Here is a 27,158-nt window from a genome sequence, read left to right as displayed (position 1 = left end):
GAAAAAGCATAAGAAAATTCTTGGGTATAGCTCGAGTTTGATGCTGCATCTAAACAAATTGATCTTCCCACAGTACAAAGAAGCTGAGTAGAGACAGGCACAGGTGACTCTACTATGTTGACTTTGTGCAGCTGTCGTGGTTTAGCCCCAGCCGGGAACTAAGCACCACGCAGCCGCTCGCTCACTCCCCCCTGGTGGGACGGGGGAGAGAATCGGAAGAGCAAAAGTGAGAAAACTCGAGGGTTGAGATAAAAACAGTTTAATAGGTAAAGCAAAAGCCGCGCATGCAAGCAAAGCAAAGCAAGGAATTCCTTCACTCCTTCCCATGGGCAGGCAGGTGTTCAGCCATCTCCAGGAAAGCAGGGCTCCATCACGCGTAATGGTTACTTGGGAAGACAAACGCCATCACTCCGAATGTCCCCCCTTCCTTCTTCTTCCCCAGCTTTATAGGCTGAGCATGACGTCATATGGTATGGAATAGCCCTTTGGGCAGTTGGGGTCAGCTGTCCTGGCTGTGCCCCCTCCCAGCTTCTTGTGCACCTGGCAGAGCAGGGGAAGCTGAAAAGTCCTTGACCAGTGCAGCACCAACTAAAACATCCCTGTGTTACCAACACTGTTTTCAGCACAAATCCAAAACATAGCCCCATACCAGCCACTATAAAGAAAATTAACTCTATCATCTCAGCTGAAACCAGGACAGCAGCATAGCACTTCTACATCCAGCACAGCCCTTATCATTTCTTATCCCAGTCTTCTGTTATCACGGATAATTGAGAGTTGACTGAATCACCTTAATCTCAGGTACTAGGAAAATGATTAAAGTTTGGACCAGATGATCTTTTGAGGTCCCTTCCAATCTGGGCTATTCTATGATTCTATGATTGTCAGTATGATAAAATAGGGAAGAAAGGATGGTTTGGCCATGGCATACATGACTGTTGAAAATAAGAAACTTTTTACAAAGTTGTTTACCCTTGTTAGTTGAAACTGACCAACACCAGCTTGCTGTCAAGAGCTTCAGAGCAGTTTTAAATCTACTGAAGTGATGGGTTTGAGAAAGTTTGTTTGAGAAACTTCAAACTTGAAATGTTTTTTAGCTGTTGTATTATATTTTAAATATAGGCTCAATGCTACTTTCTTACTTTAGAGAATGAGATTTATATTTTAGATATTAAATCGGTGAGATTCCTAGGAATCTCAGGATTTGAAATGGAGTCTATATTACTTTTTTAAACAAAAGAAAAAAATATTGCTTCTCTGTATGGGTCCGAATAGTGATTTTGGAATATTGCAAGTCTCCTTAAACACAGAAAGGAACATTAGGATCTTTTCTATGGAACTACTTTTAAATGTTGCTCAGCTGCTTCACTCTTCTTCACACAAACTAAAAATTATCTATGGATATTGATTTATTAGTTTTCATTGTGATTTTTAAATTATTGTTTAATATTAAATATTGTATGGGTAGTATGTTGTATGCAGAACTTTCCATACACGATTAGCTTAAAAAATGAAGTCTATTAACAATCCAGAAATGCTAGATTTATTTCTGCGATACTCAGATCTGGAACATTACAACTATATATATAATTTTTTCTATATCCAGCATCAGATGTTAACAGCATAATGGCTATTGCCAGCAAAGGAGGTGCTAACATCTAGGAAATAAGCTGATATATTTCTGTGATTGCACTAATTCTCTGTCATAGACTTTGTGAAAGAGTATACTACTTGGAATGTGGATTGACACGCTGCCAAATTTGGGGAGCTTGAGGCTTTCACTCTACCACATTGATTTAATTACCTTCTGGATAATGGTTATATACAACTATACCTTCAGTTAAAACATTTTTTTTTTTTTTTAGGTATGTGTATTAGGTGTATGTGGTAAGGTTTTGGGGTGGGGGGGTGCTGCAGAGGTGGCCCCTGTGGGAGAAAGTCAGGGGCTGCCCTGTGCTGGACACAGCTGATTCCAGCTGGTTCTGCAGCAGACCCACTGATGGCCAAAGCTGAGCCCATCAACTAAGACAGTGGTGCTTCTGTAAAAACATATTTAAGAAAGAGCAGAAAATGCTGGGCAGGCAGAGGAGGAGGGAAAAAAAAGAGTGAGGAATAACAGAGGGAGCACCAAGGTTGGAGGAGGAGGAGGTGCTCCATGGTGGAGCAGATATTCCCTGCAGCCCTTGGAGGACCCACACCAGAGCAGAGAAAAAGTGTAAGAAGAATGGAGTGGCAGAGAGAAACTGCTATGTACTGACTGTAAACCCCTGCTTTGCACTGCCTGTGGCCTCGCTGAAGGGACTGAGTGTAACCTGCAACGATTATAAGAGGGGGGAGAAGAGGAGTCTGGAGTGAAGCCTGGGAAAGGGGGTAGGAAAGGTGCTTTAATGTTTGTCTTTTTGTTTCACACTGCCACTACATGTTTAATTTATTTGTCTTGGAGAGGGAAATCCTGGCCTATGGCCTGTCTTTATCAAAAATTACTACAGACTTCACATAAGTGGTTGTGGTTTAGCCCCAGTTAGCAACTAAGCCCCACCCAGCCGCTCACTCACCCTCCCCTCTGATGGGATGGGGGAGAGAATCAGAAGAGCAAAAGTAAGAAAACTCGTGACCTGAGATAAGAACAGTTTAATAACTGGAACACACACACACACACACACACACAAAATAATAAATTGTAATGAGAAGGGAAACAACAAGAGAGCGAGAGAGGAACAAAACCCAGGGGAAAAACAAGTGATGCAACCGCTCACCACCCGCTGACCGACGCCCAGCCAGTCCCCGAGCACCGATTGCTGCCCCCCGGCCAACTCCCCCCAGTTTCTATACGGAGCATGACGCCATATGGTATGGAATAGCCCTTGGGCCAGTTTGGGTCAGCTGCCCTGGCTGTGCCCCCTCCCAGCTCCTTGTGCACCCGTCAGAGCATGGGAAGCTGAAAAGTCCTTGACTAGTGTGAACACCACTTAGCAACAGCCAAAACATCAGCGTGTTCTCAACATTATTCTCATACTAAATCCAAAGCACAGCACTATACCAGCTACTAGGAAGAAAAGTAACTCTTCTTTGCTAGTTGGTTTTTGCTAACCCTTTTTGCTAGTTGGTGGAGACGTGGCTGTTATTTTGTTAATCACATCCATTGGGATCTGACGATGTCCATCTTGCCATTTTATTCCTAAAAACTGGATCTCCTGTGCAGGTCCCTTGACCTTACTTTGTTTTAAGGCAAAACCGGCTTTCAGGAGGATCTGGACTATTTTCTTCCCTTTCTCAAAAACCTCTTCTGCTGTATTGCCCCACACGATGATGTCATCAATGTATTGCAGATGTTCAGGGTCTTCACCCTGTTCCAGCACCGTCTGGATCAGTCCATGGCAAATGGTGGGGCTGTGTTTCCACCCCTGGGGCAGTCGATTCCAAGTGTACTGGACGCCCCTCCAGGTGAAAGCAAACTGTGGCCTGCACTCTGCCGCCAAAGGGATTGAGAGAAACGCATTAGCGATATCACTTGTGGCATACCACTTGGCTGCCTTTGACTCCAGTTTGTACTGAAGTTCTGGCATGTCCAGCACAGCAGCACTCAGCGACGGCATGACTTCATTCAGGCCACGAGAGTCTACTGTCAGTCTCCACTCTCCATTAGACTTTTGCACTGGCCATATAGGGCTGTTAAAAGGTGAACGAGTCTTGCTGATCACTCCTTGGCTCTCCAGTCGACAAATCAGTTTATGGATGGGAATCAGGGAGTCTCGGTTGGTGCGATATTGCCTCCAGTGCACTGCTGTGGTAGCAATGGGCACCTGCTGTTCTTCAACCCTCAGCAACCCCACAACAGAAGGGTCCTCCGAGAGACCAGGCAAGGTAGACAGCTGTTTCATTTCCTCCGTCTCCAAGGCAGCTATACCAAAAGCCCACCGGCACCCTTTTGGGTCCTTGAAATACCCTCTCCTGAGGTAGTCTATGCCAAGGATGCACGGAGCCTCTGGGCCAGTCACAGTGGGGTGCTTTTGCCACTCCTTCCCAGTTAGGCTCACTTCTCCAATACAGTCAGCTGTTGGGATCCCCCTGTCACCCCAGAAATACAGATGGGTTCTGCCCCTATGTAGCTGGATGGCATTAGGGTACACTGTGCACCGGTGTCTCCTAGAGCCTTATACTCCTGTGGGTCTGATGTGCCAGGCCATCGAATCCACACAGTCCAGTAAACCCAGTTGTCCCTTTCCTCCTCCTGGCTGGAGGCAGGGCCCCCCTAATCCTGGTCATAATATTCATTACCCATTTCTTGTACATACGAGTCAGGAGTTCCTTCATTAAAATCAGGAGTAAGATCAGCCCTTCTACTCTGTCTGGGGAACTGCTCACTGGAAACCGGAGCAGCAATGTTCCTGGAAGAACCCCCTTTGGTGATTGTTTTTCCTTGCAACTCACGTACCCGCGCCTCTAGGGTCGAGGTAGGTTTTCCATCCCAGTTCCTCATGTCCTCTCCGTGGTCACGCAGGTAAAACCATAGGGTGCCCCATGGTGCATACCCTCTATATCCTCTCTCTTGAGCAGAAGAACGCTGACTCCTAAGGGCTGAGACACTGGTCCGTACAGGTGGAAAGTAGGACCTATCCTCTTCGAGTCGCTGGACCTCCCGGGACAGTTTCTCCACAGCTGAGACAAGGGAGGAAGAGATACTTTCTTCGTATTCCTGGAGCTGGCTAGCCGCTTCATCCACTGTTGGACCGCCTCCGTCTGTCCAGGTCAGTATTGCCAATGAGTTGGCATACGACGCTGGTGCACTCCGTACCAACTGCCGCCACATGGGTCATGTGCACTGGACTTCATCTGGATCTTTGGGGGACCGCTCGTCATCCAGGTCACCATAAATCACCTCCAGCACAGCTAATTCCCTCAGGTACCGGATACCTCTCTCCATGGTGGTCCATTTCCCAGGGTGATATACAACATCTTCCTTGAAGGGATCTCTTTCCTTCATAGCTGACAGGAGTCGCCTCCAGAGGCTGAGGACTGGTGCCCCTTTTCCAATCGCTTTGTGAATGCCCCCTTCCCTTGAAAGGGATCCCAGCTGCTTGGCTTCCTTACCCTCTAATTCCAGGCTACTGGCCCTGTTATCCCAGCATCGGAGCAGCCAGGTGACAACGTGCTTGCCTGGACGACGGCTGAAATATTTTCGCATATCTCACAGCTCACTCAGGGCTAGGGACTGGGTAGTTTCCCTCTCATCCACAAGTTCTTCCTCTTCCTCTCCTTGTCATGTCCCTGCTCTTTCATCTTCCCTTTCTAAACGAGCTGACTTTCGCTTCCAGGATTTCTTCTTGTGTATAGGGGTGACTGATACTGACACGGGCTGGTTCCCTGGTTGAACCACATTATCTGTTGCAGGGGGGCTGCAGTGACCACAATGCCTGTTGCAGAGGGGGACTGGGGTGACTGCAGTGCCTGTCACGGAGTTGTCCGGAACAGCCACAGTGCCTGTCACAGGGGGGGCTGGAGTAGCCACAGTGCCTGTCATTTTGTCACCAGATCCTCGAGGGTTTTGAATAGTCTTGAACAGGGCTCGGTAGGCATGGGCCAGGCCCCAGCACATTGCAGGGATTTGTGTCTCCCTAGAATTGGCAGGGTGACGACATACTTTTTCCAAATATTCTACTAATTTTTCAGGATTCTGCACTTGTTCAGGGGTGAAGTTCCAAAACACTGGAGGTGCCCAATAACTTAGGCGTTTGCCCATGCTATCCCACACACCCTGCCACTCATAACTATCCGGCCTTGGGGCAGATCTCTGGATGATATCCTTAAATTGCTTACTAATCTTGGACAAGATCGAAACAATATTCCCAAGCAATACCAATAGATGTATCTTAACTACCCAAGGATGTTCAAGATACTGAAAAGTTACTGTAATGAAGGAGGAAACATCATAGAAGAAAGTAGCGAAGGTGCCATTCTGCATTTCCTCCATAAAAATCCTCTCAGAGGAAGAAGTATAAGTGCTAATTGTCTCCATGAGGTGGTACCTGACGTACAGTAATGGTTTCAGTACAGCACTTAGATACCAAAATAACCCCAAGGTCACTGTTTTAATAACAAATCTCACAGGCAAAACATCACCAATTAAAGCAGAGCACAGCAAACTGCAAAAACCAACACCGATCTTTAACATGTACAGCAAAAAAATGAGCATGGTGCGGATCAGGTAAACCAGTATCGAGAACAGATGAATCAATATCGTGGCCCGCAACTACTAACAGATCTAAATTCCTTAATATGCTCTGGTTAATCTGTTATTATCTCAAACCCTTCGTGCCCCATGTTGGGCACCAAAAAGGACTGTCGTGGTTTAGCCCCAGTCGGCAGCTAAGCACCACCCAGCTGCTCGCTCACCCTCCCCCCTGGTGGGATGGGGGAGAGAATCGGAAGAACAAAAGTGAGAAAACTCGTGGGCTGAGATAAGAACAGTTTAATAATTGGAAAATAATAATAATAATAATAATAATAATAATAATAATAATAATAATAATAATATTGTAATGAGAAGGAAAACAAAAAGAGAGTGAGAGAGGAACAAAACCCAAGGGAGAAATCCCCCCCGATAGAACCGCTCACTACCCACTGACCGACGCCCAGCCAGTCCCTGAGCAGCGATCGCTACCCCCTGGCCAAGTGCCCCCAGTTTCTATACTGGGCATGATGCCATATGGTATGGAATAGCCCTTGGGCCACTTTGGGTCAGCTGTCCTGGCTGTGCCCCCTCCCAGCTTCTTGTGCACCCGGCAGAGCAGGGGAAGCTGAAAAGCCCTTGACCAGTGTAAACACCGCTTAGCAACAGCCAAAACATCAGCGTGTTATCAACATTATTCTCATCCTAAATCCAAAACACAGCACTGTACCAGCTACTAGGAAGAAAATTAACTCTATCCCAGCCAAAACCAGGACATGCATTTATTTCTGAATGGAATTATAATGCTGTTAACTTCTTTAAAGACTTCCTGACAGAATAATAACTAGGATGGGCAAACAATTTAGATTTAAAATGAACCAATCATATTTGTTTATGCTTTGCCTTCTGTGTCGCATCTGTTTGTGGAAGGTGGTCCTGGCTTTCCTGTCAGAGGAAGTATGCAGTTCCTTTGTTAGTGTGGTCCAGATCTTAATGTATCACATTTGAATCATCTTGGAAGCCTAAAATGTGACATATTTTATCTTTTCCTGAAATCTGTCTCCTCCCACCCTGTGCTTAAAAACCAAAGTTGTTTCACCATTTCATTTAATGGTTAGTATATTTAGACCAGGATGTAATAATGTATGTCAAAGTGTGGGAGACTTTATAATTTAATTACAGCTTAATTAGCACATTCCATATGCTTATATCATATCTCTAGGGTTGTCTTTGTTGTTGTGTTAAAAAAATATTGGTTGTTTTTAGATGCTGACCAATTAAAATGCATGCAGGGTAGTGATATTCAGTTATACTGGAACATTGTTGGCATGAGCTGTGTTTTGCAGGTAGATTCCAGGAGTCCTTAGATGGTACTTTCAAATCTTTTATGATATTAAGGTATTGTGCTGTCGATTTGGGTATCATAGTGCAGTATTTGCTAAATCTTTTAATAGATGGCAGAATTATGAAGGTGGTGTATCTGCAATAAACACCTGGTTCTGGTGCTTTTTTGCTTTCCTTTGCGGGATAGAAAGGATATGATCACACAAATCCTTTTATCTGGACTGCAGGCTTCCTTTTTTGATAAGAACAAAAAAAATGTGCATCTTGGAAGAGAAATGAAATATTTTAAAGTGTTACTAGGTATATAAGTCATCTTGGTTATTATATAGAGTTCTTCCTCTGTCTTTTACATCTTTCTGATCTTAGATTTTGTCTATAACCATTTATTGCTTAAAAATTGAACCATAGTTCAACTGGAAAGTATTAAGTCAACAAGATTTGACTTTTCTTTTTTTTTAAAAGATCCAGTTGTGCTTTTGAGATGAGAGGCTGGAATAAGTGATCCCCTCTCTCTTCACAGTACTTAGAAAAAGCATATCACTGTATCATCTTGGAGCTGTTAGGCATTTGAGCAATGAATGATACCATGCTCCATTAGAATAACTTAAGTGCTTTCTCCTTATCACACTGTTTGTATTTATTCATATGGCTTAATAAAAACTAATAGACAACTGCTTTGTAAAATACTAGAATTAAAAAGTGGGTACGGTCCCTTTCAAGGTTCAAACTAAAACCAATCATATGCTTAAATATTAAATAGCAGTATATCACAAAGTGCACTCATAGATTTTGCTTCTTAAAAACAGTTCGGCTAGCAGTTTTTTAAAAAGTGCAACCTCACTTTCTTTTCTTTCTTGGACTGAAATGTTTTATAGACAATTTCTAAGCATTATTATTAAATCATTATTTTAAACAGAGATGAAAATCTCAATAAATGAGATTTCATTTTGAAAGACTTGAAAAATGCAGACAGACAGGAACGTCTCTAGAGAATCAGTTGCAGAATAGGAAGTGCTACATGTTTAGTTTTCTAACTCAGATCTAGCCTATATTAATAGAAATTGTTGTTTCTTACTGCTCACCTGTTCTTGTTTTTTTTAAAAGGCATTCTCAGCCCAATTTCTAGTGGATATCCATTCAGGGTATAAGTCCCATTTTTGCAATGAGATCCTTGCGCCAGGTCTATTGATTTACTTGGAGATGTGCCTGCCTGCTGAAGATCACTTTTTGTGAAGCTTCTTCTGGAACTGTGACAATAATTTGTAGCTGTGTTATCATCAGAACTCAAAGATGCACGTCTGAATAAATCTAAAAATATGTTTATGCTCTGCTTGAGATGTGGTTATGCTACAGTAGTCGTGGATTCTGTAATTACTTTTCCTGATGCAGCTTGAAGTTTGCATGTTCTTTCAATAAACACAGACTATTGTTCACATGTGCTCACAGCTTGACACATTCTACATGTAAAAATTTTGATTTGGAAAAATAATCAGGGTTGCTGTATGAATATATTATATTTACAGTAAGCATGCTATAGTGAGCAAATAGGCAGCAGTAGGTCAGTTGTTAGCTAACTGGGCACCTGTCCAAATATCATTAAAATATTGACGTTAAACAATTTGGTTTTTTAATAATATTTAATTAACTACTATTTAAACACCTCTGCTCAGATTGACCTACATGTTCTAGTTTTAAAAGTTCAGTATAGATAATAGATTTGACATGCTTGGTGCATAATGGTTTCTGAAAGGAAACAGTGTGCAACACTGATTTCTGAAATCCTTTGTTTCTAAAAAGAGGAACAAACAAATGCACAATACTAAATATTGTCTTGTTTATTTTTCAGATTAGCACTGTACGTATATGAATATCTGCTCCATGTAGGAGCACAGAAATCAGCACAGACATTTTTATCAGAGGTATGTTTTCCCCATCTTTTTTTTTCTTCCATAACTTTCAAGCATGTGCAAGTGAAATAAATATGTCGGTTTAAAATAAAAAGCAGTGACAACCTTGAGTATCAGTTTACATTGATCAGCATAGATTTCTGATCCTGCAAAAGCCAGTTTGCTATGTCATTTTATATGCCTTAGTATAATTACTTTTTCTATGATTTGTTACTACACTGAGAAAGATTCCCCTATTTTCTCTAATAAATATGCACGTTAGAGAATGCATTGATGGTACTCCTTTTTGATGATCTTCTAACTTATTGTTGATACCCCCAATTGTGAATAATGGAGCCGTCCTAAATACACAGCAGTCAAGTATTTTACATCCTACTGTCATATACTTGCAGTTCTCATTCTCTTAAGCATTGCTAATCATATATAGTCTTACCATGCTTCTAACCACTTCTTTTCATCTGGTGAATCAATTATGACTATAACCATTTAGGTCCTGTTTCTTAAACACTTTTAAACTGCTAGTAGAATTTTTACTATTACACAATAGTTAGTATTTTTCATAGTCTTTTAAAGACTTATATATATCTTTTGAAGATTGAAGTAAATGATATGTCTTTAGCATTTCATATTTATTCTGGAATACAAAACCACCTGTGTACCAAACATATTGAAGTCTTTTCACAATATTGTTTTTAAGAAATCTTTCTTTGATGAGAATATTTAAGATAATAATAACAACAACAACAACAACAACTGAGTAGTGAGCAGAAGTGAGAAAAAAAAAAGCAGAATGTTGTACTAGGATAATTTGCTGCTTCAAATTATAATTCTTGTATTGGGTTTACATGGCAAAGTTTTGGTAGTGGAGGAGCTGCAGGGGTGGCCTTTGTGAGAAGAGATCAGGAGCCGCCCCCATGTCCGACAGAGCCAGTTCCAGCCAGCTCCGAGACAGACCCGCCGCTGGCCAAAGCTTGAGCCCATCAGCGAAGCTGGTTGGTGCCGCTGTGATAACATATTTAAGACAGGGGTGAAAATGCTGTGCAGCAGCTGTGAGAGAGGAGTGAGAAAAAAAATGTGAAACAACCTTGCAGACACCAAGGTCAGTGAAGAAGGAGGGGAAGGAGGTGCTCCGGGCACCAGAGCAGAGAGTCCCCTGCAGCCCTGTCATGGTTTAACCTTGGTAGGCAGCTAAGCTCCCCCCAGCCACTCACTCACTCCCCCACAGAGGGGTGGGGGGAGAGAATTGGAAGGGTAAAAGTGAGAAAACTCGAGGGTTGAGATAAAGACAGTTTCATAGGGAAAGCAAAAGTTGTGCACGCAAGCAAAGCAAAGCAAGGAATTCCTTCACTCCTTCCCATGGGCAGGCAGGTGTTCAGCCATCTCCAGGAGAGCAGGGCTCCATCACGTGTAATGGTTACTTGGGAAGACAAATGCCATCACTCCAAATGTCCCCCCCTTCCTTCTTCTTCCCCAGCTTTATATGCTGAGCATGATGTCATATGGTATGGAATAGCCCTTTGGTCAGCTGGGGTCAGCTGTCCCAGCTGTGTACCCTCCCAGCTTCTTGTGCACCCCCAGCCTACTCACTGGTGGGGTGGGGTGAGAAGCAGCAAAGGCCTTGACTCGGTGTAAGCACTGCTCAGCAATAACTAAACCATCCCTGTGTTATCAACACTGTTTTCAGCACAAATCCAACACATAGCCCCATACTAGCTACTGTGAAGAAATTTAACTATCCCAGCCAAAACTGTACAAGCCTGTGGAGAAGACCATGGAAAAGCAGGTTGTCCCCCTACAGCCCATGGAGTACCATGCCAGAGCCTGTGGAGGACCCCATGCTGCAGCAGGTGGATGTGCCCTGAAGGAAGCTGCAGCCTGTGGAGAGCCCATGCTGGAGCAGGCTCCTGGCAGGAATTGTGGCCCATGGAGAGGAGCCCATGCTGGAGCAGTGTTTTCCTGAAGGACTGTACTCCATGGAAAAGACCCATGGTGGAGCAGTTTGTGAAGGACAATATCCTGTGGGAGGGAGCCCACACTGGAGCAGGGGAAAAGTGTGAGGAGGAAGGAGCGGCAGAGAGGAACTGTTATGAACTAACTACAACCCCCATTCCCCATCCCCCCTGTGCCACTCAGGGGGTGGGTGGAAGAGGTAGAAGAGTCAGGAACACAGGGGTGAAGTTGAGCCTGGGAAGAAGGGGGGGGGTGGGGGGAAGGTAGTTTTAGTTTTGTCTTTGTTTCTCACCATCCCACTCTATTTTTAATTGGTAATAAATTAAATTAATTTTCCCCAAGTTGTGTCTGGTTTGCCCATGATGGTAATTGGTAAGTGATCTCCTTGCCCTCATCTCGACCCACGAGCTTTTTCATCTCATTTTCTCTTTAGTATAGCAATGTGAAAATAATAGAGAATATAGTCTTGGCTTTTACGAAACAGCTGTCATAAATAATACACTGTGCAGGATTCATTTTGCTCATTTTGTTTTTAGGATATATTTGCAAAATGAGTAGTTGACAGTTTAACTTCTGTGACATTTGGATTTCAGGAAAATATTCAATATAGTGTCTTGACATGTTTCTCTTAAAACTAATTAAAACTTGGACTATAGAGAAAATGTCAGACGTGAACTAATGCAATCTGAGAATATATCACAGCTTTGACTAGCCAAAGTATGATGAGTATGAGGTAGAGATAATTAATAATGTATTGGATTGGTATGAGGTGTCTGTTAGGTTTCACACAGAGCTATGAGCTTGTTTATCCCATTCATTAGCAATGCAGAGGGGCAAAGACTATACTGGTAATGTTTGTAAATGGTTGTATGTTGGAACAAAAGGCAGTTATCACTAATACAGAGAAACCTGGAAAAAAACTGATATTTGGTCTGAAAGTCATAAAATGAGATTCAGATTGAGAAAACCATACACTAATACAACTTGGAGGAAATACTCTAAGACACAACTGTCCTGGTTTCGGCTGGGATAGAGTTAATTTTCTTCCTAGTAGCTGGTACAGTGCTGTGTTTTGGATTTAGTATGAGAATAATGTTGAGAACACACTGATGTTTTGGCTGTTGCTAAGTGGTGTTTACACTGGTCAAGGGCTTTTCAGCTTCCCCTGCTCTGCCAGGTGCACAAGAAATGGGAGGGGGCACAGCCAGGACAGCTGACCCCAACTGGCCAAAGGGCTATTCCATACCATATGATGTCATGCTCAGTATAGAAACTGGGGGGGAGTTGGCTGGGGGGCAGCGATCGCTGCTCGGGGACTGGCTGGGCGTCAGTCGGTGGGTGGTGAGCGGTTGCATCACTGTTTTTTTCCCTGGGTTTTGTTCCTCTCTTGCTCTCTTGTTGTTTTCCTTCTCATTACAGTTTTTTTGTTGTTGTTGTTGTTCCAATTATTAAACTGTTCTTATCTCAACCCACGAGTTTTCTTACTTTTGCTCTTCTGATTCTCTCCCCCATCCCACCAGGGGGGAGGGTGAGCGAGCGGCTGGGTGGGGCTTAGCTGCTGGCTGGGGCTAAACCACAACAAGTCAAATGGCAAGTGGTAAACGCAGCACTTGTGGGCTGTAAACCACAAAATAATAGCTCTATCCCCCCCCCATCCACCCCCCCCCATGTGAGTCAGCTGTAGTTGTTAGAAAATTATTATTGGCATACAGGATGAAAATGAGAGAACAGCAGTTGAGAGAAGTCCAAAAAATCTTTTAGACAAATAATTTATGATATTATGAAAGTTACAATTTTCAAGCTGAAGCAAAGTTCGTGGAGACTACCCTTTAAAATCCGAATCTCCCAGCAGGCGTATCGGAGTTTCAGAGTGTTCCCGAAATAAAACTCAATAGCAACAGAGTTACTATTAAGCAGGCATCCTTTATTACAGCACTGGGCAGCACAGGGGATCACTCCACCATAAGTGCTCTGACAAACAAGCAAAATCGCAGAGATTATATATTGCAAAATCATACATATTCATATGATTAATTTATATAAACATGAGCTTTCTTGGAACTCATTAATATATGTAAGTGTCTCTGACGCATGCGTACTTAAGTCCTTAGGTGGTCGTTAGGGATCCTCTGGTGGTCGTTGGAGGAAGTCAGTAGTCTTCATCACTCTGGCCGCTGACTGAACTTTGTCTTTACGCCTGCTCAGTCCATCTTTGTCTTGCTCATACCTTCCTTGCATATCCAAAACCAGGTGGTTCTTGTGTAGCTTCTCCTTATCAGCCCTTTCCAGGGACACAGGGCCTGAAGAATTCCTTTTTCTCTATCTACATTGCAACTATCTCAGCTAACCAAGGATTTAACACAGGCAAAGCATCCTTACTCTAATGATTATTGTTAGGGGGGGGAAAGACCATATGTAGGTTTCCTTCAAATAAAGAATGCTCGTTAGCAATTCTACTATCTAAGCTTCCTTACTTAAGGCCAACAATACTGGCAAGCTAGGCTAAATTATCTGCGAAAGCGAAACTAAAAGGAAACATTGAACAACCAAGATATTTACAACATTTCTTTTTGTCTTTGGGGATCTTAGCTCTTTTCACATCTGTCTTTGTACTTTTCTGACTCATGCTTGTTGAGAAGCAACTGCCCTATTGCAGTGAACTAGTTGTGAGAATGCTTCAGTTGTAGGAGATATCCAGGTGGCATGGGAGGAAATTGATATTGTTTTGGTCCCTCCTGAAAGTGCATGGCTGTCTGGGCTCAATGCCCTCTCAGCTCTGGCAGTCCGTATCTGCCAGAACAGTTTGGGTGGATTTTTTAAAAGATGAAATAATTCAGAGTAGCTTTAAAACTGACTTGGAGCATAAAAGAAGTAAGCATATATAATCTGAGCAGGGAAAGTGAGTAATGGAACAAAATAAAGAAAAAGAAAATTTAAGCTGGATATCATTAAATCACTCTGATATTAGATAACTTAGAGATGGCTGTCTTAAGCATTTCTACATTTTTGTGATGCATTGTGTCTAGTTTAAATTTCATAGAACTGATTCACAGATCAGTAAGTTCCAGAAGCCCTCTGCTGGTCTTTCTCACTTACAAGATGCACTGTGGTTTCCATGTCTTTGTGGTCCCTGTTGAGTAGAGCCTTCAAAGCTTTGTTGCCTTCATCTCTAAAATGTAGGACCTCATGTTCAACTAGCCTTTTCCTGGATCTCTGGATTGCAGAGACCTCTAGTTTATTAACTATAGCTCTAGTGTCTTGGTCTGCAAATTACTTCCTTTCTAGACACATGGTGTGAAGTAATTGATTGAAATAACTCAACAGCTGTTTCATCCCAAAATATGTAGTTATTGTACAATTGGCAAGATGGCAAGAAGCCAACACAAATAGATTTAATGTAAAGCACGTCATTTTCTTATGAGGGTTAAAAAAAGGCTATTCAGATAAGGTACCCAAATTTTTGAAACAGAAGAAGCTGCTCTGTTCCAGAATCTTTCCTTTGATGTCCAAGCTGCTACATTTTCCTTCAAGAGTTGATCCTTAGCCCACATATTTTAATGCTTTAGTATCCTTGGAAATTAGGTTCCAGCCTTGAAGGAATAATTCCATTAGCTTGGCTGGACCAGGAAGGTCCTGGTTAATAGATCATCAGTTATGAACTTAATTGGTACAGTTCACAATGTGGGTATTTTTTTAAATTAATAATTCTTCATAATTCTTTTTAAGATTAATTCTTTTAAGATTGATTCTTTTTATGATTAGAAAGACTGACATCTACCAGATGAAACAGAATGCATATTTAAAACAAACAAACAAACAAAAAGAAAAGAAAACCCTCAAGTAACCCCCAAACTTCCATGTTCCCTTCAGGCTCCTTCTTTGAATACATTTATCAAGATGAAATGTGTCCCAATAAAAAGGACCAGTGTAAGACCTGTGAATCAGGTAATTTCCTCGTCAAGCCCTGCTTTGAAGAGCTCAAATACTGCGTAGACATTGTGAGGGCTTTCTACACAGACATAATTTTTACTCTAACGGAATGATTTTCTGACTTCAGAAACAATTTTTGGTTTTGACTATATATTGCATCTCTTCTTCAGTATGTTGCTTTTGAAACATCCCAGAATTACTGTGTATTCCTGGTGATAAATATAAGTCCTTCCAAGCCATTCCTAATGGATGTGAGGAGCACTCATGCCTCAGAGGAGTGCATTTGAGGAGCATGAAATACCTTTTTAGTAGCTTTGGCTTTTATTTATATTTTTCATTTTAATTAACATTTTTATCTGGCAGAGTTTAGGCAAGAGTTCTGCATTTTAAAAAGTCCTTTTTATATCTTAACTGTTGTTACATGGTGAGGTATGTGTGTATGAAGCTCCATGCAGTTGGCTCATTCTGCCAACTTTGCTGACAGAAATGGTAGCGCCTCTAGGTTATCTCTTAAAATAACTTTTAAACAGCAGAATGATTTTTGAATAGTTGTGCCCATTTACATAATACATCAAAATTACATTAGGTAACTTCATATGAGAGTAAAGAAAACTTTTTAGGTGTACTAATTATACATTCCTCTCCTGTAAGCTATTGACAGAAAATATATATGCTTAACTTTCTTAAGAGTTGGGTGCAGAAATCAAGTTGGGGCTGAGAATCAAAGTTTTATTTTCTTTTGAAAAATCCCAGCTTTACCAGTGTCTCTTGCAGTATGAACACTGTTAGGTTTTGTGATAAAAGCTTGTCTGCACACCCACAAAGGAGCCCAAAAAGACAAGGCGGGGGAAAGCCCAAATAATAATACCCTGCCCCAGCTCCTCCCAGGTCCATCACAGGAGCTATCAACTCTGTGATGGGCCTTATCAAAAGCCTATCTCCACAAGCCCAGAGGAGCACAGAGGTCCCAGGGCAGGCAAGAACCCAAATTAAGGACTTGGAGGAACAGATACCCTGTCTGGGCCTCTCCCAGGAGACCCTTAGCCCCATTGTTCAGATGTGACACCCATCAAGATGAGTCATCACTAGAGCACCTTTCAGATTGAGAGGGGTTGATGCTTAGAGGTATGGGACACATTATGGGATGCAGGGGAAGAGCATTTTGGGATTGCACAGGATTTATTATGGTATGTTTAGGGGAGGAGCCAAAGGTGAGAAAGGGAAGGGATTTAGGTGACTTGGGGAGGAACAAGTGTGGGGAAAATAGAAGGGTAAGGGGATAAAAGGGCCAATTGCATGTAAATAGGTGCTGATCGGTGCATTTGTTTGGTCATACCCTGCACCTGATCAGTGCTGTCTGTCCGTGTCCTTGTCGCGGATGGAGTGAGAGTGCACTTCACTCGTTAGAGAGAAGTAAAAAATATAGTTTATTGATACAGAATAGGGAGTTAACAAAGTTCAGTGCGACAGTGTTTTAACAAGATTCGATGGCGAGGCACACTTGATTATTTACTGCATAGAGGACAGGGTCAGACAAAACTGTCAGGGAGACCCTCCCGTTGAGTCATGAGGTTCGGAAAGGATCCCCTTGCTTTTTAAACTCCTTCTCAGAGAGGAGTCTAGGTGCGGCTAGATCCAGTCCTAGTCCCAGACTTGGTCAACGGTTTATATCTACAGGATTATATGTGTGCGCAATCAATCCTTTATATCACTTAGCTAAGATTTCAAAGTTTAGCATGCTATTAGTCACTTACCGAGGATCTGTTGTGGCAAGGAATCTCTCAACCTCGAGGAGTAACCTTGAGAAGTGTCCCTGCTCAAGGGGAGATCCTGGCGTGCAGCCCGCTGCCGTGCAGGAGAGCTCAAAGGGCTCTTGGGCTGCTCGCTATTTATGGGGGATGATTGACCCATAGTCATATTTGCATGCCGACCACAGGTTTTAGTTTCTTCAGTGGGCGCATTGCACAATAGCCCTAGGCTATTGTGTTGTTATCTGTCTCCTGAATTCACTTTGAGCCGATGCAGCCATCGTGACCAGATGCATCCATTACAATCACCACTGGTGGTTATCACCTAAGCAGGGTTGCAGGAGATAAAGGTCGGGGGTGGGGGAAGCACACCGTCACAGTCCTATCTTCTTATTAAATTCCTTTCTAACTCTTTCCTGGGTGAGGGATTCTCTATGTGCTCTGTGTGTGTGAGTGTGTATTGGGGGCTGAGTGCCAGCAAGTGGAGTCAGACCATGGGTCAGAGGGCCTGTGTGGCTGTGGTGCCAGTGATTGGAGAGACCAGAGTGACTGTGTCACCGAAATCGGGAATCAAACTCCTTAACACCAATGTAGTATTAAGAAGCAGGCATTCTTTATTGCAGCGCTGGATGCACGGGGAATCGCTCCTCCTAGCGTGCATACCACAGTTCGCATCAACCATAACTTATATTCTTCAATCCCATACATATACATTACAGTTCCTGGAATTATCATGCATATTCATTCTATTTCCTAGAACTAATTATCATATTCGCGTGGTCATTACGCATGCGTCCTTGAGCTCCGAGGGGCTTCCGTGGGGGTCTCCGGTGGTCTCTGGTGGTCGTGCAGGTGTGTCCCCTTGTTGACCCCTTTTTCTGCACATGCGCAATCCCACCTGGCTGATGTAACCCATTTCCCTCTCCATGGTCCATGGTTTCTAACAATATGATTGATGCTTGGCTACCCCCATTCCTATTCTAGTACAAACCAACTGTTCTAGTGGGTCAGCTAGTCCTCGACCTATTGTCAAGATGGGCTGGGGCTGTACTGGGAACATAGCAGCATTGTTCATAACCATGACTTATTATGCTCTATTCTATGTTATTCTCCCCCCTCCCTTTGATTACAAAAGTTATCAATTAACTACTTTGGTTACATTTCCCCCCTTTGGAAGTTTTGAAATAATCATCTTTTCAATACTTCCACCTTAAAATTTCACTATATGCTAATTCATTATTTCCTTAACTAATAACGATTGGAATCCAATTCAATGATCTATCCTTCACTGTATGATGGTGGGAGCGTTGTCACTGAATCACTTAAATCCGATCTTTTAGCCACTGTTTGCATAATCATCCGATTGAAAGTAGTTCTGCTAGCGAGTTCTTTCTTTAAACAATAGTAAATAAGCAATAGTATCAAAAATATTATCAATAATAGTAGTCCAGTGCTAATTAAGGACTTTATCCAGGAGCTCAAGTTCCATGCCAATCCACTAAAAATTTTGTCGAGCCAACTCTCCTGCATATCATGTTGCATTTCTTGAGTATCCTTTTCTATTTGTCCCAGTAAATCCAAATCATGCTCAACATCCTGAGTGACATTTGGGATGTGTATACAACAATGGTCTATTCTCTCTCTCAAGTACCCACAAACTCCATGTTCCTTTAATAAGAGCATATCCAAGGCCATCCGATTTTGCAAAGTCATCCTCGAGGTTGCTTGTAACTGCAAGTTTAGTTGTTTAAATCCTTTCCTGGTTACATTAGCCAATCTTTCTACTTGACCAGTCAATTTATACAACCAGGCTTTATTCTTATAAGTTGATAAGGGGGACAACAGAGACTCCAGAGCCCATCCAATTTTTACTCCAGTCGAAGGTTCATTCCATTCTGCATTATCATCTATTTGTGATCTCTTTATCCGTTCCAATTTTAAATTTTCCAAGCTTCCTTTAAAAGGAGCTTCCTTCCAAATTGGACATAATGTTGGCATCCCCAGAGTAATTTGTTTTACCTTCCCATCCAATTGTAAATGAGTGGACCAGGTTCCATCACTCATTGCCCAAACTAAGTGTCCTGGGCTCTGGATTGTAGATTTTCTACAACTGAATATTGTCCCCCTCTTGGGCTTATATGCATCAGTTAATTGTAAATCACTTCTAAGTCCTCTACATAAACATCCATATTTCAATGCGGCGGCCAGAGGTGGGACATTCTGAATTGCTTTACTAACTGTACTACAATTATATATCTTTTTACAATTCCACCAAAATACAATACTCTCTTTTTCTCGGGATGTACTCCCTTGTCATTAACTGATGGAAAAGCCGCAAAGGTCATTCCATCCCAAGTAAAGCACCAAGAGGCGTTAGCCATATACTGAAATTGGGATAAGATAGCCATTGACCATACTGATTCCCATAAAACCATCTCTCGTTCGGTTCGGTTAGTCTCTTTACATTTCCATTCCATAATCATTCGACTGACATTCTTCCTAATTGGCTCATCATAAGAACACCAACCTACATTGTGATATCTCCCTACCTTAATGAAAACATAATTTAATAGTTTTTCACAATCTGCTCTATTCCCAGGGGTTTTCCATTTCTTTTTGACATATTTTATTTGCTCTTGCCATCCAACAACGGGAACTTGCTCACAAGAAGCACTGTCATTGTTGGATTTTTCACTACTCAAATTTGTTGTCAAAATTCCCCATGGGATTGATTCACCCACTGCTCTTGGAATTGGGAGGCATGCAGTTATCTGGGTTATATTCTGTAAGTTAGCAAATTCTTTTATTAGCCCCATCATCAAATTATCTTCCGGGGTCTTTCTTGGGAGGTATATTAATTGTTCCGCTTCTATTGACAACGGATCCCCCCTTTCCGCCCTCACTTCTGATCGATCTTCCCTTATTCCAAACAATGCTCCCATCATCATCAGTTTCCAGATTAAAATCCATGCCCCTCCCATTCCATGATAGTAACTCCTTTGTTTAAACATATTTTAAAGTCAACTTTGCGGTCTTGGGGTCCCTATTGATAATCTTCCACAAAGGAGCCCTCTTCACTCGAGTATAATGTATCCACGGTTCCACCCTTCCACTTTAACTGCAGTATAGGTTGTTAACAGTACTTGGAAGGGTCCTTTCCACTTCTCCTGCAACGGTTCAGAATTCCAAGTTCTTATATACACTAAGTCACCCGGCTGATACTGATGTACAGGTGTATCCAAGGCAAGCGATCTAGTCAGCACAATGTACTTCCGAAGTGCTTCGAGGGTCTTTCCTAGAGAAATCAAATACACTTTTAAATCCGTTTCCCCGCCACTTTCATATCCCCTGGGATTAGAGGAGTCTGGTAAGGTTTGCCATACAAGATTTCGTATGGACTTATACCATCCCTAGATCTTGGTTGAATCCTAATCCTTAAAAGAGCTAATGGTAAGGCCTGTGGCCATTTTAAAGACACCTCTTGACAGATTTTACTAATTTGTCTCTTCAATGTCTGATTCATTCTTTCAATTTTCCCACTTGACTGTGGTCTCCAGGGAGTATGTAAATCCCACTGTATTCCTAAGATTCTACTCACTTGTTGAACTACTTCTGCTATAAAATGGGGTCCTCTATCCGAAGACATGCCTATTGGTACCCCAAATCTTGGTATTATTTCTTTTAGCAATATTTTAACCACTTCTCTTGCTTTGTTAGTGCGACAAGGAAAGGCCTCCGGCCATCCAGAAAACGTATCAATTAGTACCAATAAGTACTTATATCCACTTTGTCTAGGTAACTCAGAAAAATCAACCTGCCAGTAATCCCCTGGGGAATTACCCTGTTTCGTAACTCCCAAGGGTGCTTTCCTTTGATTCAAGGGATTATTTTTAAGGCAAATTGGACACTTAGCTATTACTGATTTAATTATTCCTGTCATCCCTACACATACCACAGATGGTTTTAAACTAGAAACCATAGCATCTACACCCCAATGTGTTTGCTCATGCCTTTCCCTTGCAAGTTCTAACATAACTTGCGGGGTCACTATTACCTGTTTTTCTGGCGTTACCCACCACCCTTCTGTATTTTGAGATGCTTCTAATTGTTCCGCCAATTGTTCATCCAATTTATTATATTTTGGCTTTAAATTTGGGAGTTTCATCTGTTTTACTGGTACTAGCGCAAGGATACCTCGCTCTGCAGCCTCTTTTGCAGCTTTATCCGCCAGTCGGTTACCTATATTTACAGCCGTCTGTCCAAATTGGTGAGCCTTACAATGCATTACCGCCACCTCCTTTGGTTTCTGCACATCTTCCAGAAGTTGGAGAATCTCCTCTTTATGCTTTATCGGTGATCCCTGGGCCGATAGCAGTCCTCTCTTTCCAGATAGCTCCATGAGCATGAATCACACCAAACGCATATTTGGAATCAGTCCATATGTTTACCCTTTTTCCTTCTGCCATCCGTAGAGCCTGCTTTAATGCCATTAATTCTGCTTTCTGTGCCGAGGTATTTGCAGGCAGTGTCCCTGACTCCAATATCTTGTTGGTGGTGACGACAGCATATCCAGCCATTCGTCTTCCTTCTTGCACAAAGCTGCTTCCATCCGTAAACAATTCCAGATCAGGATTAGGCAACGGTTCGTCCTTCAGATCCGATCTGCTAGAATAGACTTGCTCAATAGTTAGCAGGCAATCATGTTCTAAATTCCCCATAGGATTTTCCGTCGATAAAAACATGGCCGGGTTTGCAATTGCTGTAGTTTTTAATTCCACATCATCTTGTTCCAATAGAACAACCTGATATTTCAACATTCTGCTAGGGGATAACCAATGACCCCCTTTTGCTCCAAAACAGTCATTACCATATGTGGTACATATACTATTATCTTTTGGCCCATAGTCAATTTTCGAGCTTCTTGAATCAGCAATACTGTTGCTGCCACAGCACGCAAGCATCCTGGCCATCCTTTACTCACGTTGTCGAGTTGCTTAGAGAAATACCCCACCGGCCGCTTCCAGGATCCCAACCGTTGCGTCAACACTCCAAGGGCCAGGTGTTGCCTTTCATGCACAAATAGCTCAAAAGGTTTGGTTAGATCAGGTAAACCCAATGCAGGGGCCATCATTAATGCCTTTTAAGTTCTCTGAATGACTTCTGACATTCAGGTGTCCAAGTCAGATACTGATCTTTGGATTCTTTTAGGGCTTCATATAATGGTTTCACATATAGCCCATAATTCAGGATCCAAAGTCAACACCATCCGATCATGCCCAAAAAGGCTCTGAGTTCCTTTGGACTATTAGGTTCAGGAATTTGACAAATGGCTTCTTTTCTCTCACTCCCTAGTTGTCTCTGTCCTTGAGATATCTCAAATCCCAGATAAATCACTGCTTCTTTCCTGATTTGAGCCTTGTTTCTGGAGACTCTATATCCTCCCTGGCCCAGGAAATTCAATAGACTAATAGTCATCTCAAAACATTTTTCTTTGCTTTCTGCTGCTACCAAAATGTCATCCACATACTGCAACAATACACCTTCTCCTTGATTCTGTCTTTTCCATACCTCTAATTCCTTTGCCGATTGATTCCCAAATATTGTAGGGCTATTTTTAAATCCCTGTGGAAGTACAGTCCATGTCAATTGCATCTTCCGTCCTGTAGCAGGGCTTTCCCACTCGAAGGCAAATATGTTTTGACTTTCTATATCCAGAGGTATGCAGAAAAGGGCATCCTTTAAATCCAGTACAGTAAACCATCTATGTTTCTCTTTCAAAGTGGTCAGCAAAGTGTATGGATTAGCCACTACTGGGTGTATATCTTGAACTATTTGATTTATAGCCCTTAAATCCTGGACTATCTGATAATCTTTGCTTCCTGAGTTCCTGACCGGTAATATAGGAGTATTAAATTCAGATTCACATTCTACTAAAAGCCCATATTCTAAAAATTTTATAATTAACCCCTCCAACCCCTTTCGAGCCTCCCACTTAATAGGGTATTTTTTTTTGTCTTACCAGCTTGGCTCCAGGTTTTAAAGTCACTTTTACCGGCTCTGCCAATTTAGATCGCCCTGGAACTCCACTTGCCCATACCAAAGGGGTTACAGCACTCTCTACTTCTTCTGGAATCCATTCTTCCTTAGGGGAATCCTGTAACATAAACATCCTTGCCTTCATGGCTTTTGATTCTGGTACTAGTAATTTGATCTCCCCATCTTTAAAAGTTATTTCTGCCTCTAATTTACTTAATAAATCTCGTCCTAGCAAAGGTAACGGACATTCTGGCATGTACAAAAACTGGTGAGTTACCCACTGTTTTCCCAATTTAAATTTTAACGGTTTTAAAAAGGGTCGGTTTTCCTTTTGCCCTGTCGCACCAACAACATCTACTGATTCCTGACTAAGTCTCCCTTTACATGTATTTAATACCGAATAAGTAGCCCCTGTATCTATCAAAAATTCTATTTCTTCATTCCCTAGCCTCAATGTAACCAGGGGTTCAGCTAGGGTTGATTCCCCGGTCTCCTTCATGATTCATCGTCCAAAGTCATCAACTTAATTGCCTGTAGTGAAGGATCTAATTCTCTCAATTTGGGACATTCCCTTTTCCAATGCCCATGCCCCTTACAGATAGCGCATTGGTCTTCTGCCAACCTGGGAGTTACCCTCCTTTCAAATCCCCTTTCACCAATATTCATCCCTCGTCCTCTTCCTCTACCTCTCCTATTATTTTCAGTCAGAACCGCCAGTAATTTTCCATCCCTTCTTGCTTGCCTCATTTCTTTTTCTTTTTCTCTGTTATTATATACAGTCCAAGCTATTTCAAGCATTTTGCCCAAATCTCTAGATTCAGGTCCCTCCAATTTCTGAAGTTTCTTTCTAATGTCCGGGGTCGATTGACCCATAAATATGGAAGCCAATTGTATCGCTTCTTCTGGTTTGTCTGGGTCCAAATTAGTATATTTTCTAGCAGTCGCCTTCAGTCTTTCCATAAAGGCTGAAGGGGACTCATTCAAGTCTTGTCTTACTTCATAAATTTTTGACCAATTTATCGCTTTTGGCATAGCATGTCTAACTCCGAATAAAATCCACTTCTGATATCTAGTTAGCATTCCTCTGGGTCCCGGTTGATTAGGGTCCCACTCAGGATTTGCGGATGGAAAATTCTGGTCCACCGTTCCCTGTAAATCCCCATTAGCATGAGCTCCCTCCACCTGTTTTCTAGCAGTATGTAATACCATTTTATTTTCAGTATCATCAAGTAAAGTATCCAATATTACTTGTAAATCATTCCAATCAGGATCTTGTGTTCTAATTATTGTTTCAACCACCTTGGCTACCCTTTCGGGATCCTCCCGATAGGTGCCTGCGGTTTCTTTCCATGATCTTAAATCAGTTATCGAGAAAGGGACTTTTACCACCACCAGACCATCATTCCCCACTGCCTCTCGAAGAGGGGCTTGGAGAAAAGCTGGTCCAGCCTCTCCTCTCCTTCCTCGTGTCCTTCCTGAAATCAGGCTAAATCCCTCTGCTTCCCCTTCTGTAGGAGGAGCAGAAGCATTATCAGCCTCCAAGATGTGATCCCCTCGATAATTTCCCCATCTCCGGTGGGGTGCAACCAATAAATAAATATCATCTTCCTCAGATCTATGTTTTAAACATCTTTTACTAATACTGCAAGTAGGACAGCACTTTCTCGAATCCCCATCAGATTTTTCCCCCTTCAAAGCCATTATCATTGAATTTTGGGGATGTATCTCACACTGTTTCTGCCACTCCGGATGATTTCGCAGTGTAAAAACCAAATCCACATATGCCATCTCATCCCACTTTCCTTCCCTTTTACAAAATAGCATTAATTGCAAGATGGTATTATATCGTAACGTTCCATTTTCCGGCCATTTCTCCCCACCTTCCAAAGTATACATTGGCCACCAATGATTGCAATATTCAATTAATTGTTTCCGAGTCAAAGGATCACCCCCCAGATCTTTCCAATGCTTTAAAATACATCCCAAAGGTATTCTTTGTGGGATGGGTTTCTTACTCGGAAATGTACCCATCTCCCAAACGACTAGTGGTTGTGATTGTGCACTATCATCACAAGCACTAGTCAGAGGGACCCCAACCCTTGTTGGAGCTCCCTCTGGGATTCCAGCCCCCTGCCAGAAATCCCAACCTTGGAGACTTCAACCCCCCGTCGAAGACTCCCCCTTGGGCCCCGCTCCACAGGCTTTCGCCTAGCAGAGACTTACCAACCGAGATACCTCTTAGCCCAACCCTGCGTAGCTTTCGCCGCGCCTTACGAGCAGGCTTGGTGGGACTCTAACCCACGTCCTACCTTTGGTGGGACTCTAACCCCACGTACTGCAAAGTGGGACTCTAACCCATGTCCTACCTAAAATTCTGTTACCCGTTAAAAGAATGCCTTGTTACCTTGTTCCAGGGGATCTTGCTCAGAATTCTTCGGTCCGGGGATCGGAGGTTCTCCCCTAGAATCCCTCGGTGCCGGCTGGAGGTCCTGCGATCCCTCGGATCCATCGGAATTCAGAAGCAGTGTCCCATCTGGGTCGCCAAAACTGTCACCGAAATCGGGAATCAAACTCCTTAACACCAATGTAGTATTAAGAAGCAGGCATTCTTTATTGCAGCGCTGGATGCACGGGGGATCGCTCCTCCTAGCGTGCATACCACAGTTCGCATCAACCAAAACTTATATTCTTCAATCCCATACATATACATTAAATTTCCCGGAATTATCATGCATATTCATTCTATTTCCTAGAACTAATTATCATATTCGCGTGGTCATTACGCATGCGTCCTTGAGCTCCGAGGGGCTTCCGTGGGGGTCTCCGGTGGTCTCTGGTGGTCGTGCAGGTGTGTCCTTTAGTTGACCCCTTCCTGTGGGCATGCGCAATCCCACCTTGCTGATGTAACCCGTTTTCCCTCTCCATGGTCCATGGTTTCTAACAATATGATTGATGCTTGGCTACCCCTATTCCTATTCTAGTACAAACCAACTGTTCTAGTGGGTCAGCTAGTCCTCGACCTATTGTCAAGATGGGCTGGGGCTGTACTGGGAACATAGCAGCATTGTTCATAACCATGACTTATTATTCTCTATTCTATGTTATTCTCCCCCCCTCCCTTTGATTACAAAAGTTATCAATTAACTACTTTGGTTACAACTGGACTTCACTGCCAGCAACTGGAGTGAGACCTCGGGTCATAGTGGCCTGTGTGTCTGTGGTGCAAGCAACTGGAGTGAGTGAGGGTCTGGGTGCCAGCAACTGGGCTGGGACTGCAGGTTGGAGGGACTGGGTGCCAGTGACTGGAAAGACCAGAGTGAGTGAAACCAAGTGTCAGCCACTGGGGTGGGACCAGGGATCAGAGGCCCATATGTCTGTGGTGCTAACAACTGGAGTGAGTATGGGTGTGCAAGTGAGTGCATGAGCACTAGCAAAGATCAAGCCGGACTAGCTGGCAAGTAGGTGAAGTGGCCTGAGAGCCAGGCATGTTTGTGTGTCTCTAAGGGTGAGACCACTGGGGGTTGGCTACTGGGAGACCAGGGGAGTCCCAGCCAGCTCTGGATGTGCGAGACGATCATTTCCAGCAACTGGAGTGGGGCTGTGGCCTAGGGGGCTCATATGTCTAGGTGCCAGCAACTGGGGAGACTGGGATCCAGGGGCAGCTACTGGGCAGACTGAGTGTCTGAGACCAGTTGCTGGAGGGATCCACCTTGTACATATGTATAGATATTCTGACTAGTGGACCTCCATCCTGCTCAGCCAGAGAGAGGAGCAGGATGAGGCTGTTGGTGCTGTCTGTGTTCATGTGTGTGCTCTGAGTGTCTGTGATCTGTGTGGCCTGCCATGTATATATGTATATATGTGGTGTATATGTGTGCTCTGTGTGCGTATGCCTACTGGGAATACATCTTCAGCCTCACTACTGGTTAGACCTGGGGATGTGGAGCTGCAGCAGCCTCACATCTCTTGGGCTGTCAGATCCAGTGTGGAAATCAAGTTGGAGCTGAGAACCAAAGTTTTATTTTCTTTTGAAAAAATCCCAGTTTTACCAGTGCCTCTTGCAGTATGAACACT

The 27,158-nt window shown here is 42.9% G+C and overlaps 1 protein-coding gene across 3 annotated transcripts in view; it reads left to right on the top strand.

The window, feature by feature from the left end:
• The window catches only part of LOC140650494 (single-stranded DNA-binding protein 2-like), a 227,020-nt gene that overhangs the window by 46,823 nt on the left and 153,039 nt on the right, over positions 1-27,158 (top strand). For 2 of the 3 annotated variants that reach the window (XM_072858846.1, XM_072858845.1), the window contains exon 2: positions 9,360-9,432. In XM_072858846.1, coding sequence (XP_072714947.1) covers positions 9,360-9,432 — 73 coding nt within the window. Of the gene's footprint in view, positions 1-9,359; positions 9,433-27,158 lie in introns of those variants that run through there. The other variant, XM_072858848.1, reaches the window with a different exon arrangement.

Source organism: Ciconia boyciana, chromosome 4 (genome assembly GCF_034638445.1).
Source record: "Ciconia boyciana chromosome 4, ASM3463844v1, whole genome shotgun sequence".
Classification (NCBI taxonomy): Eukaryota; Metazoa; Chordata; class Aves; order Ciconiiformes; family Ciconiidae; genus Ciconia; species Ciconia boyciana.
This window is presented reverse-complemented; position numbering and strand designations above follow the sequence as displayed.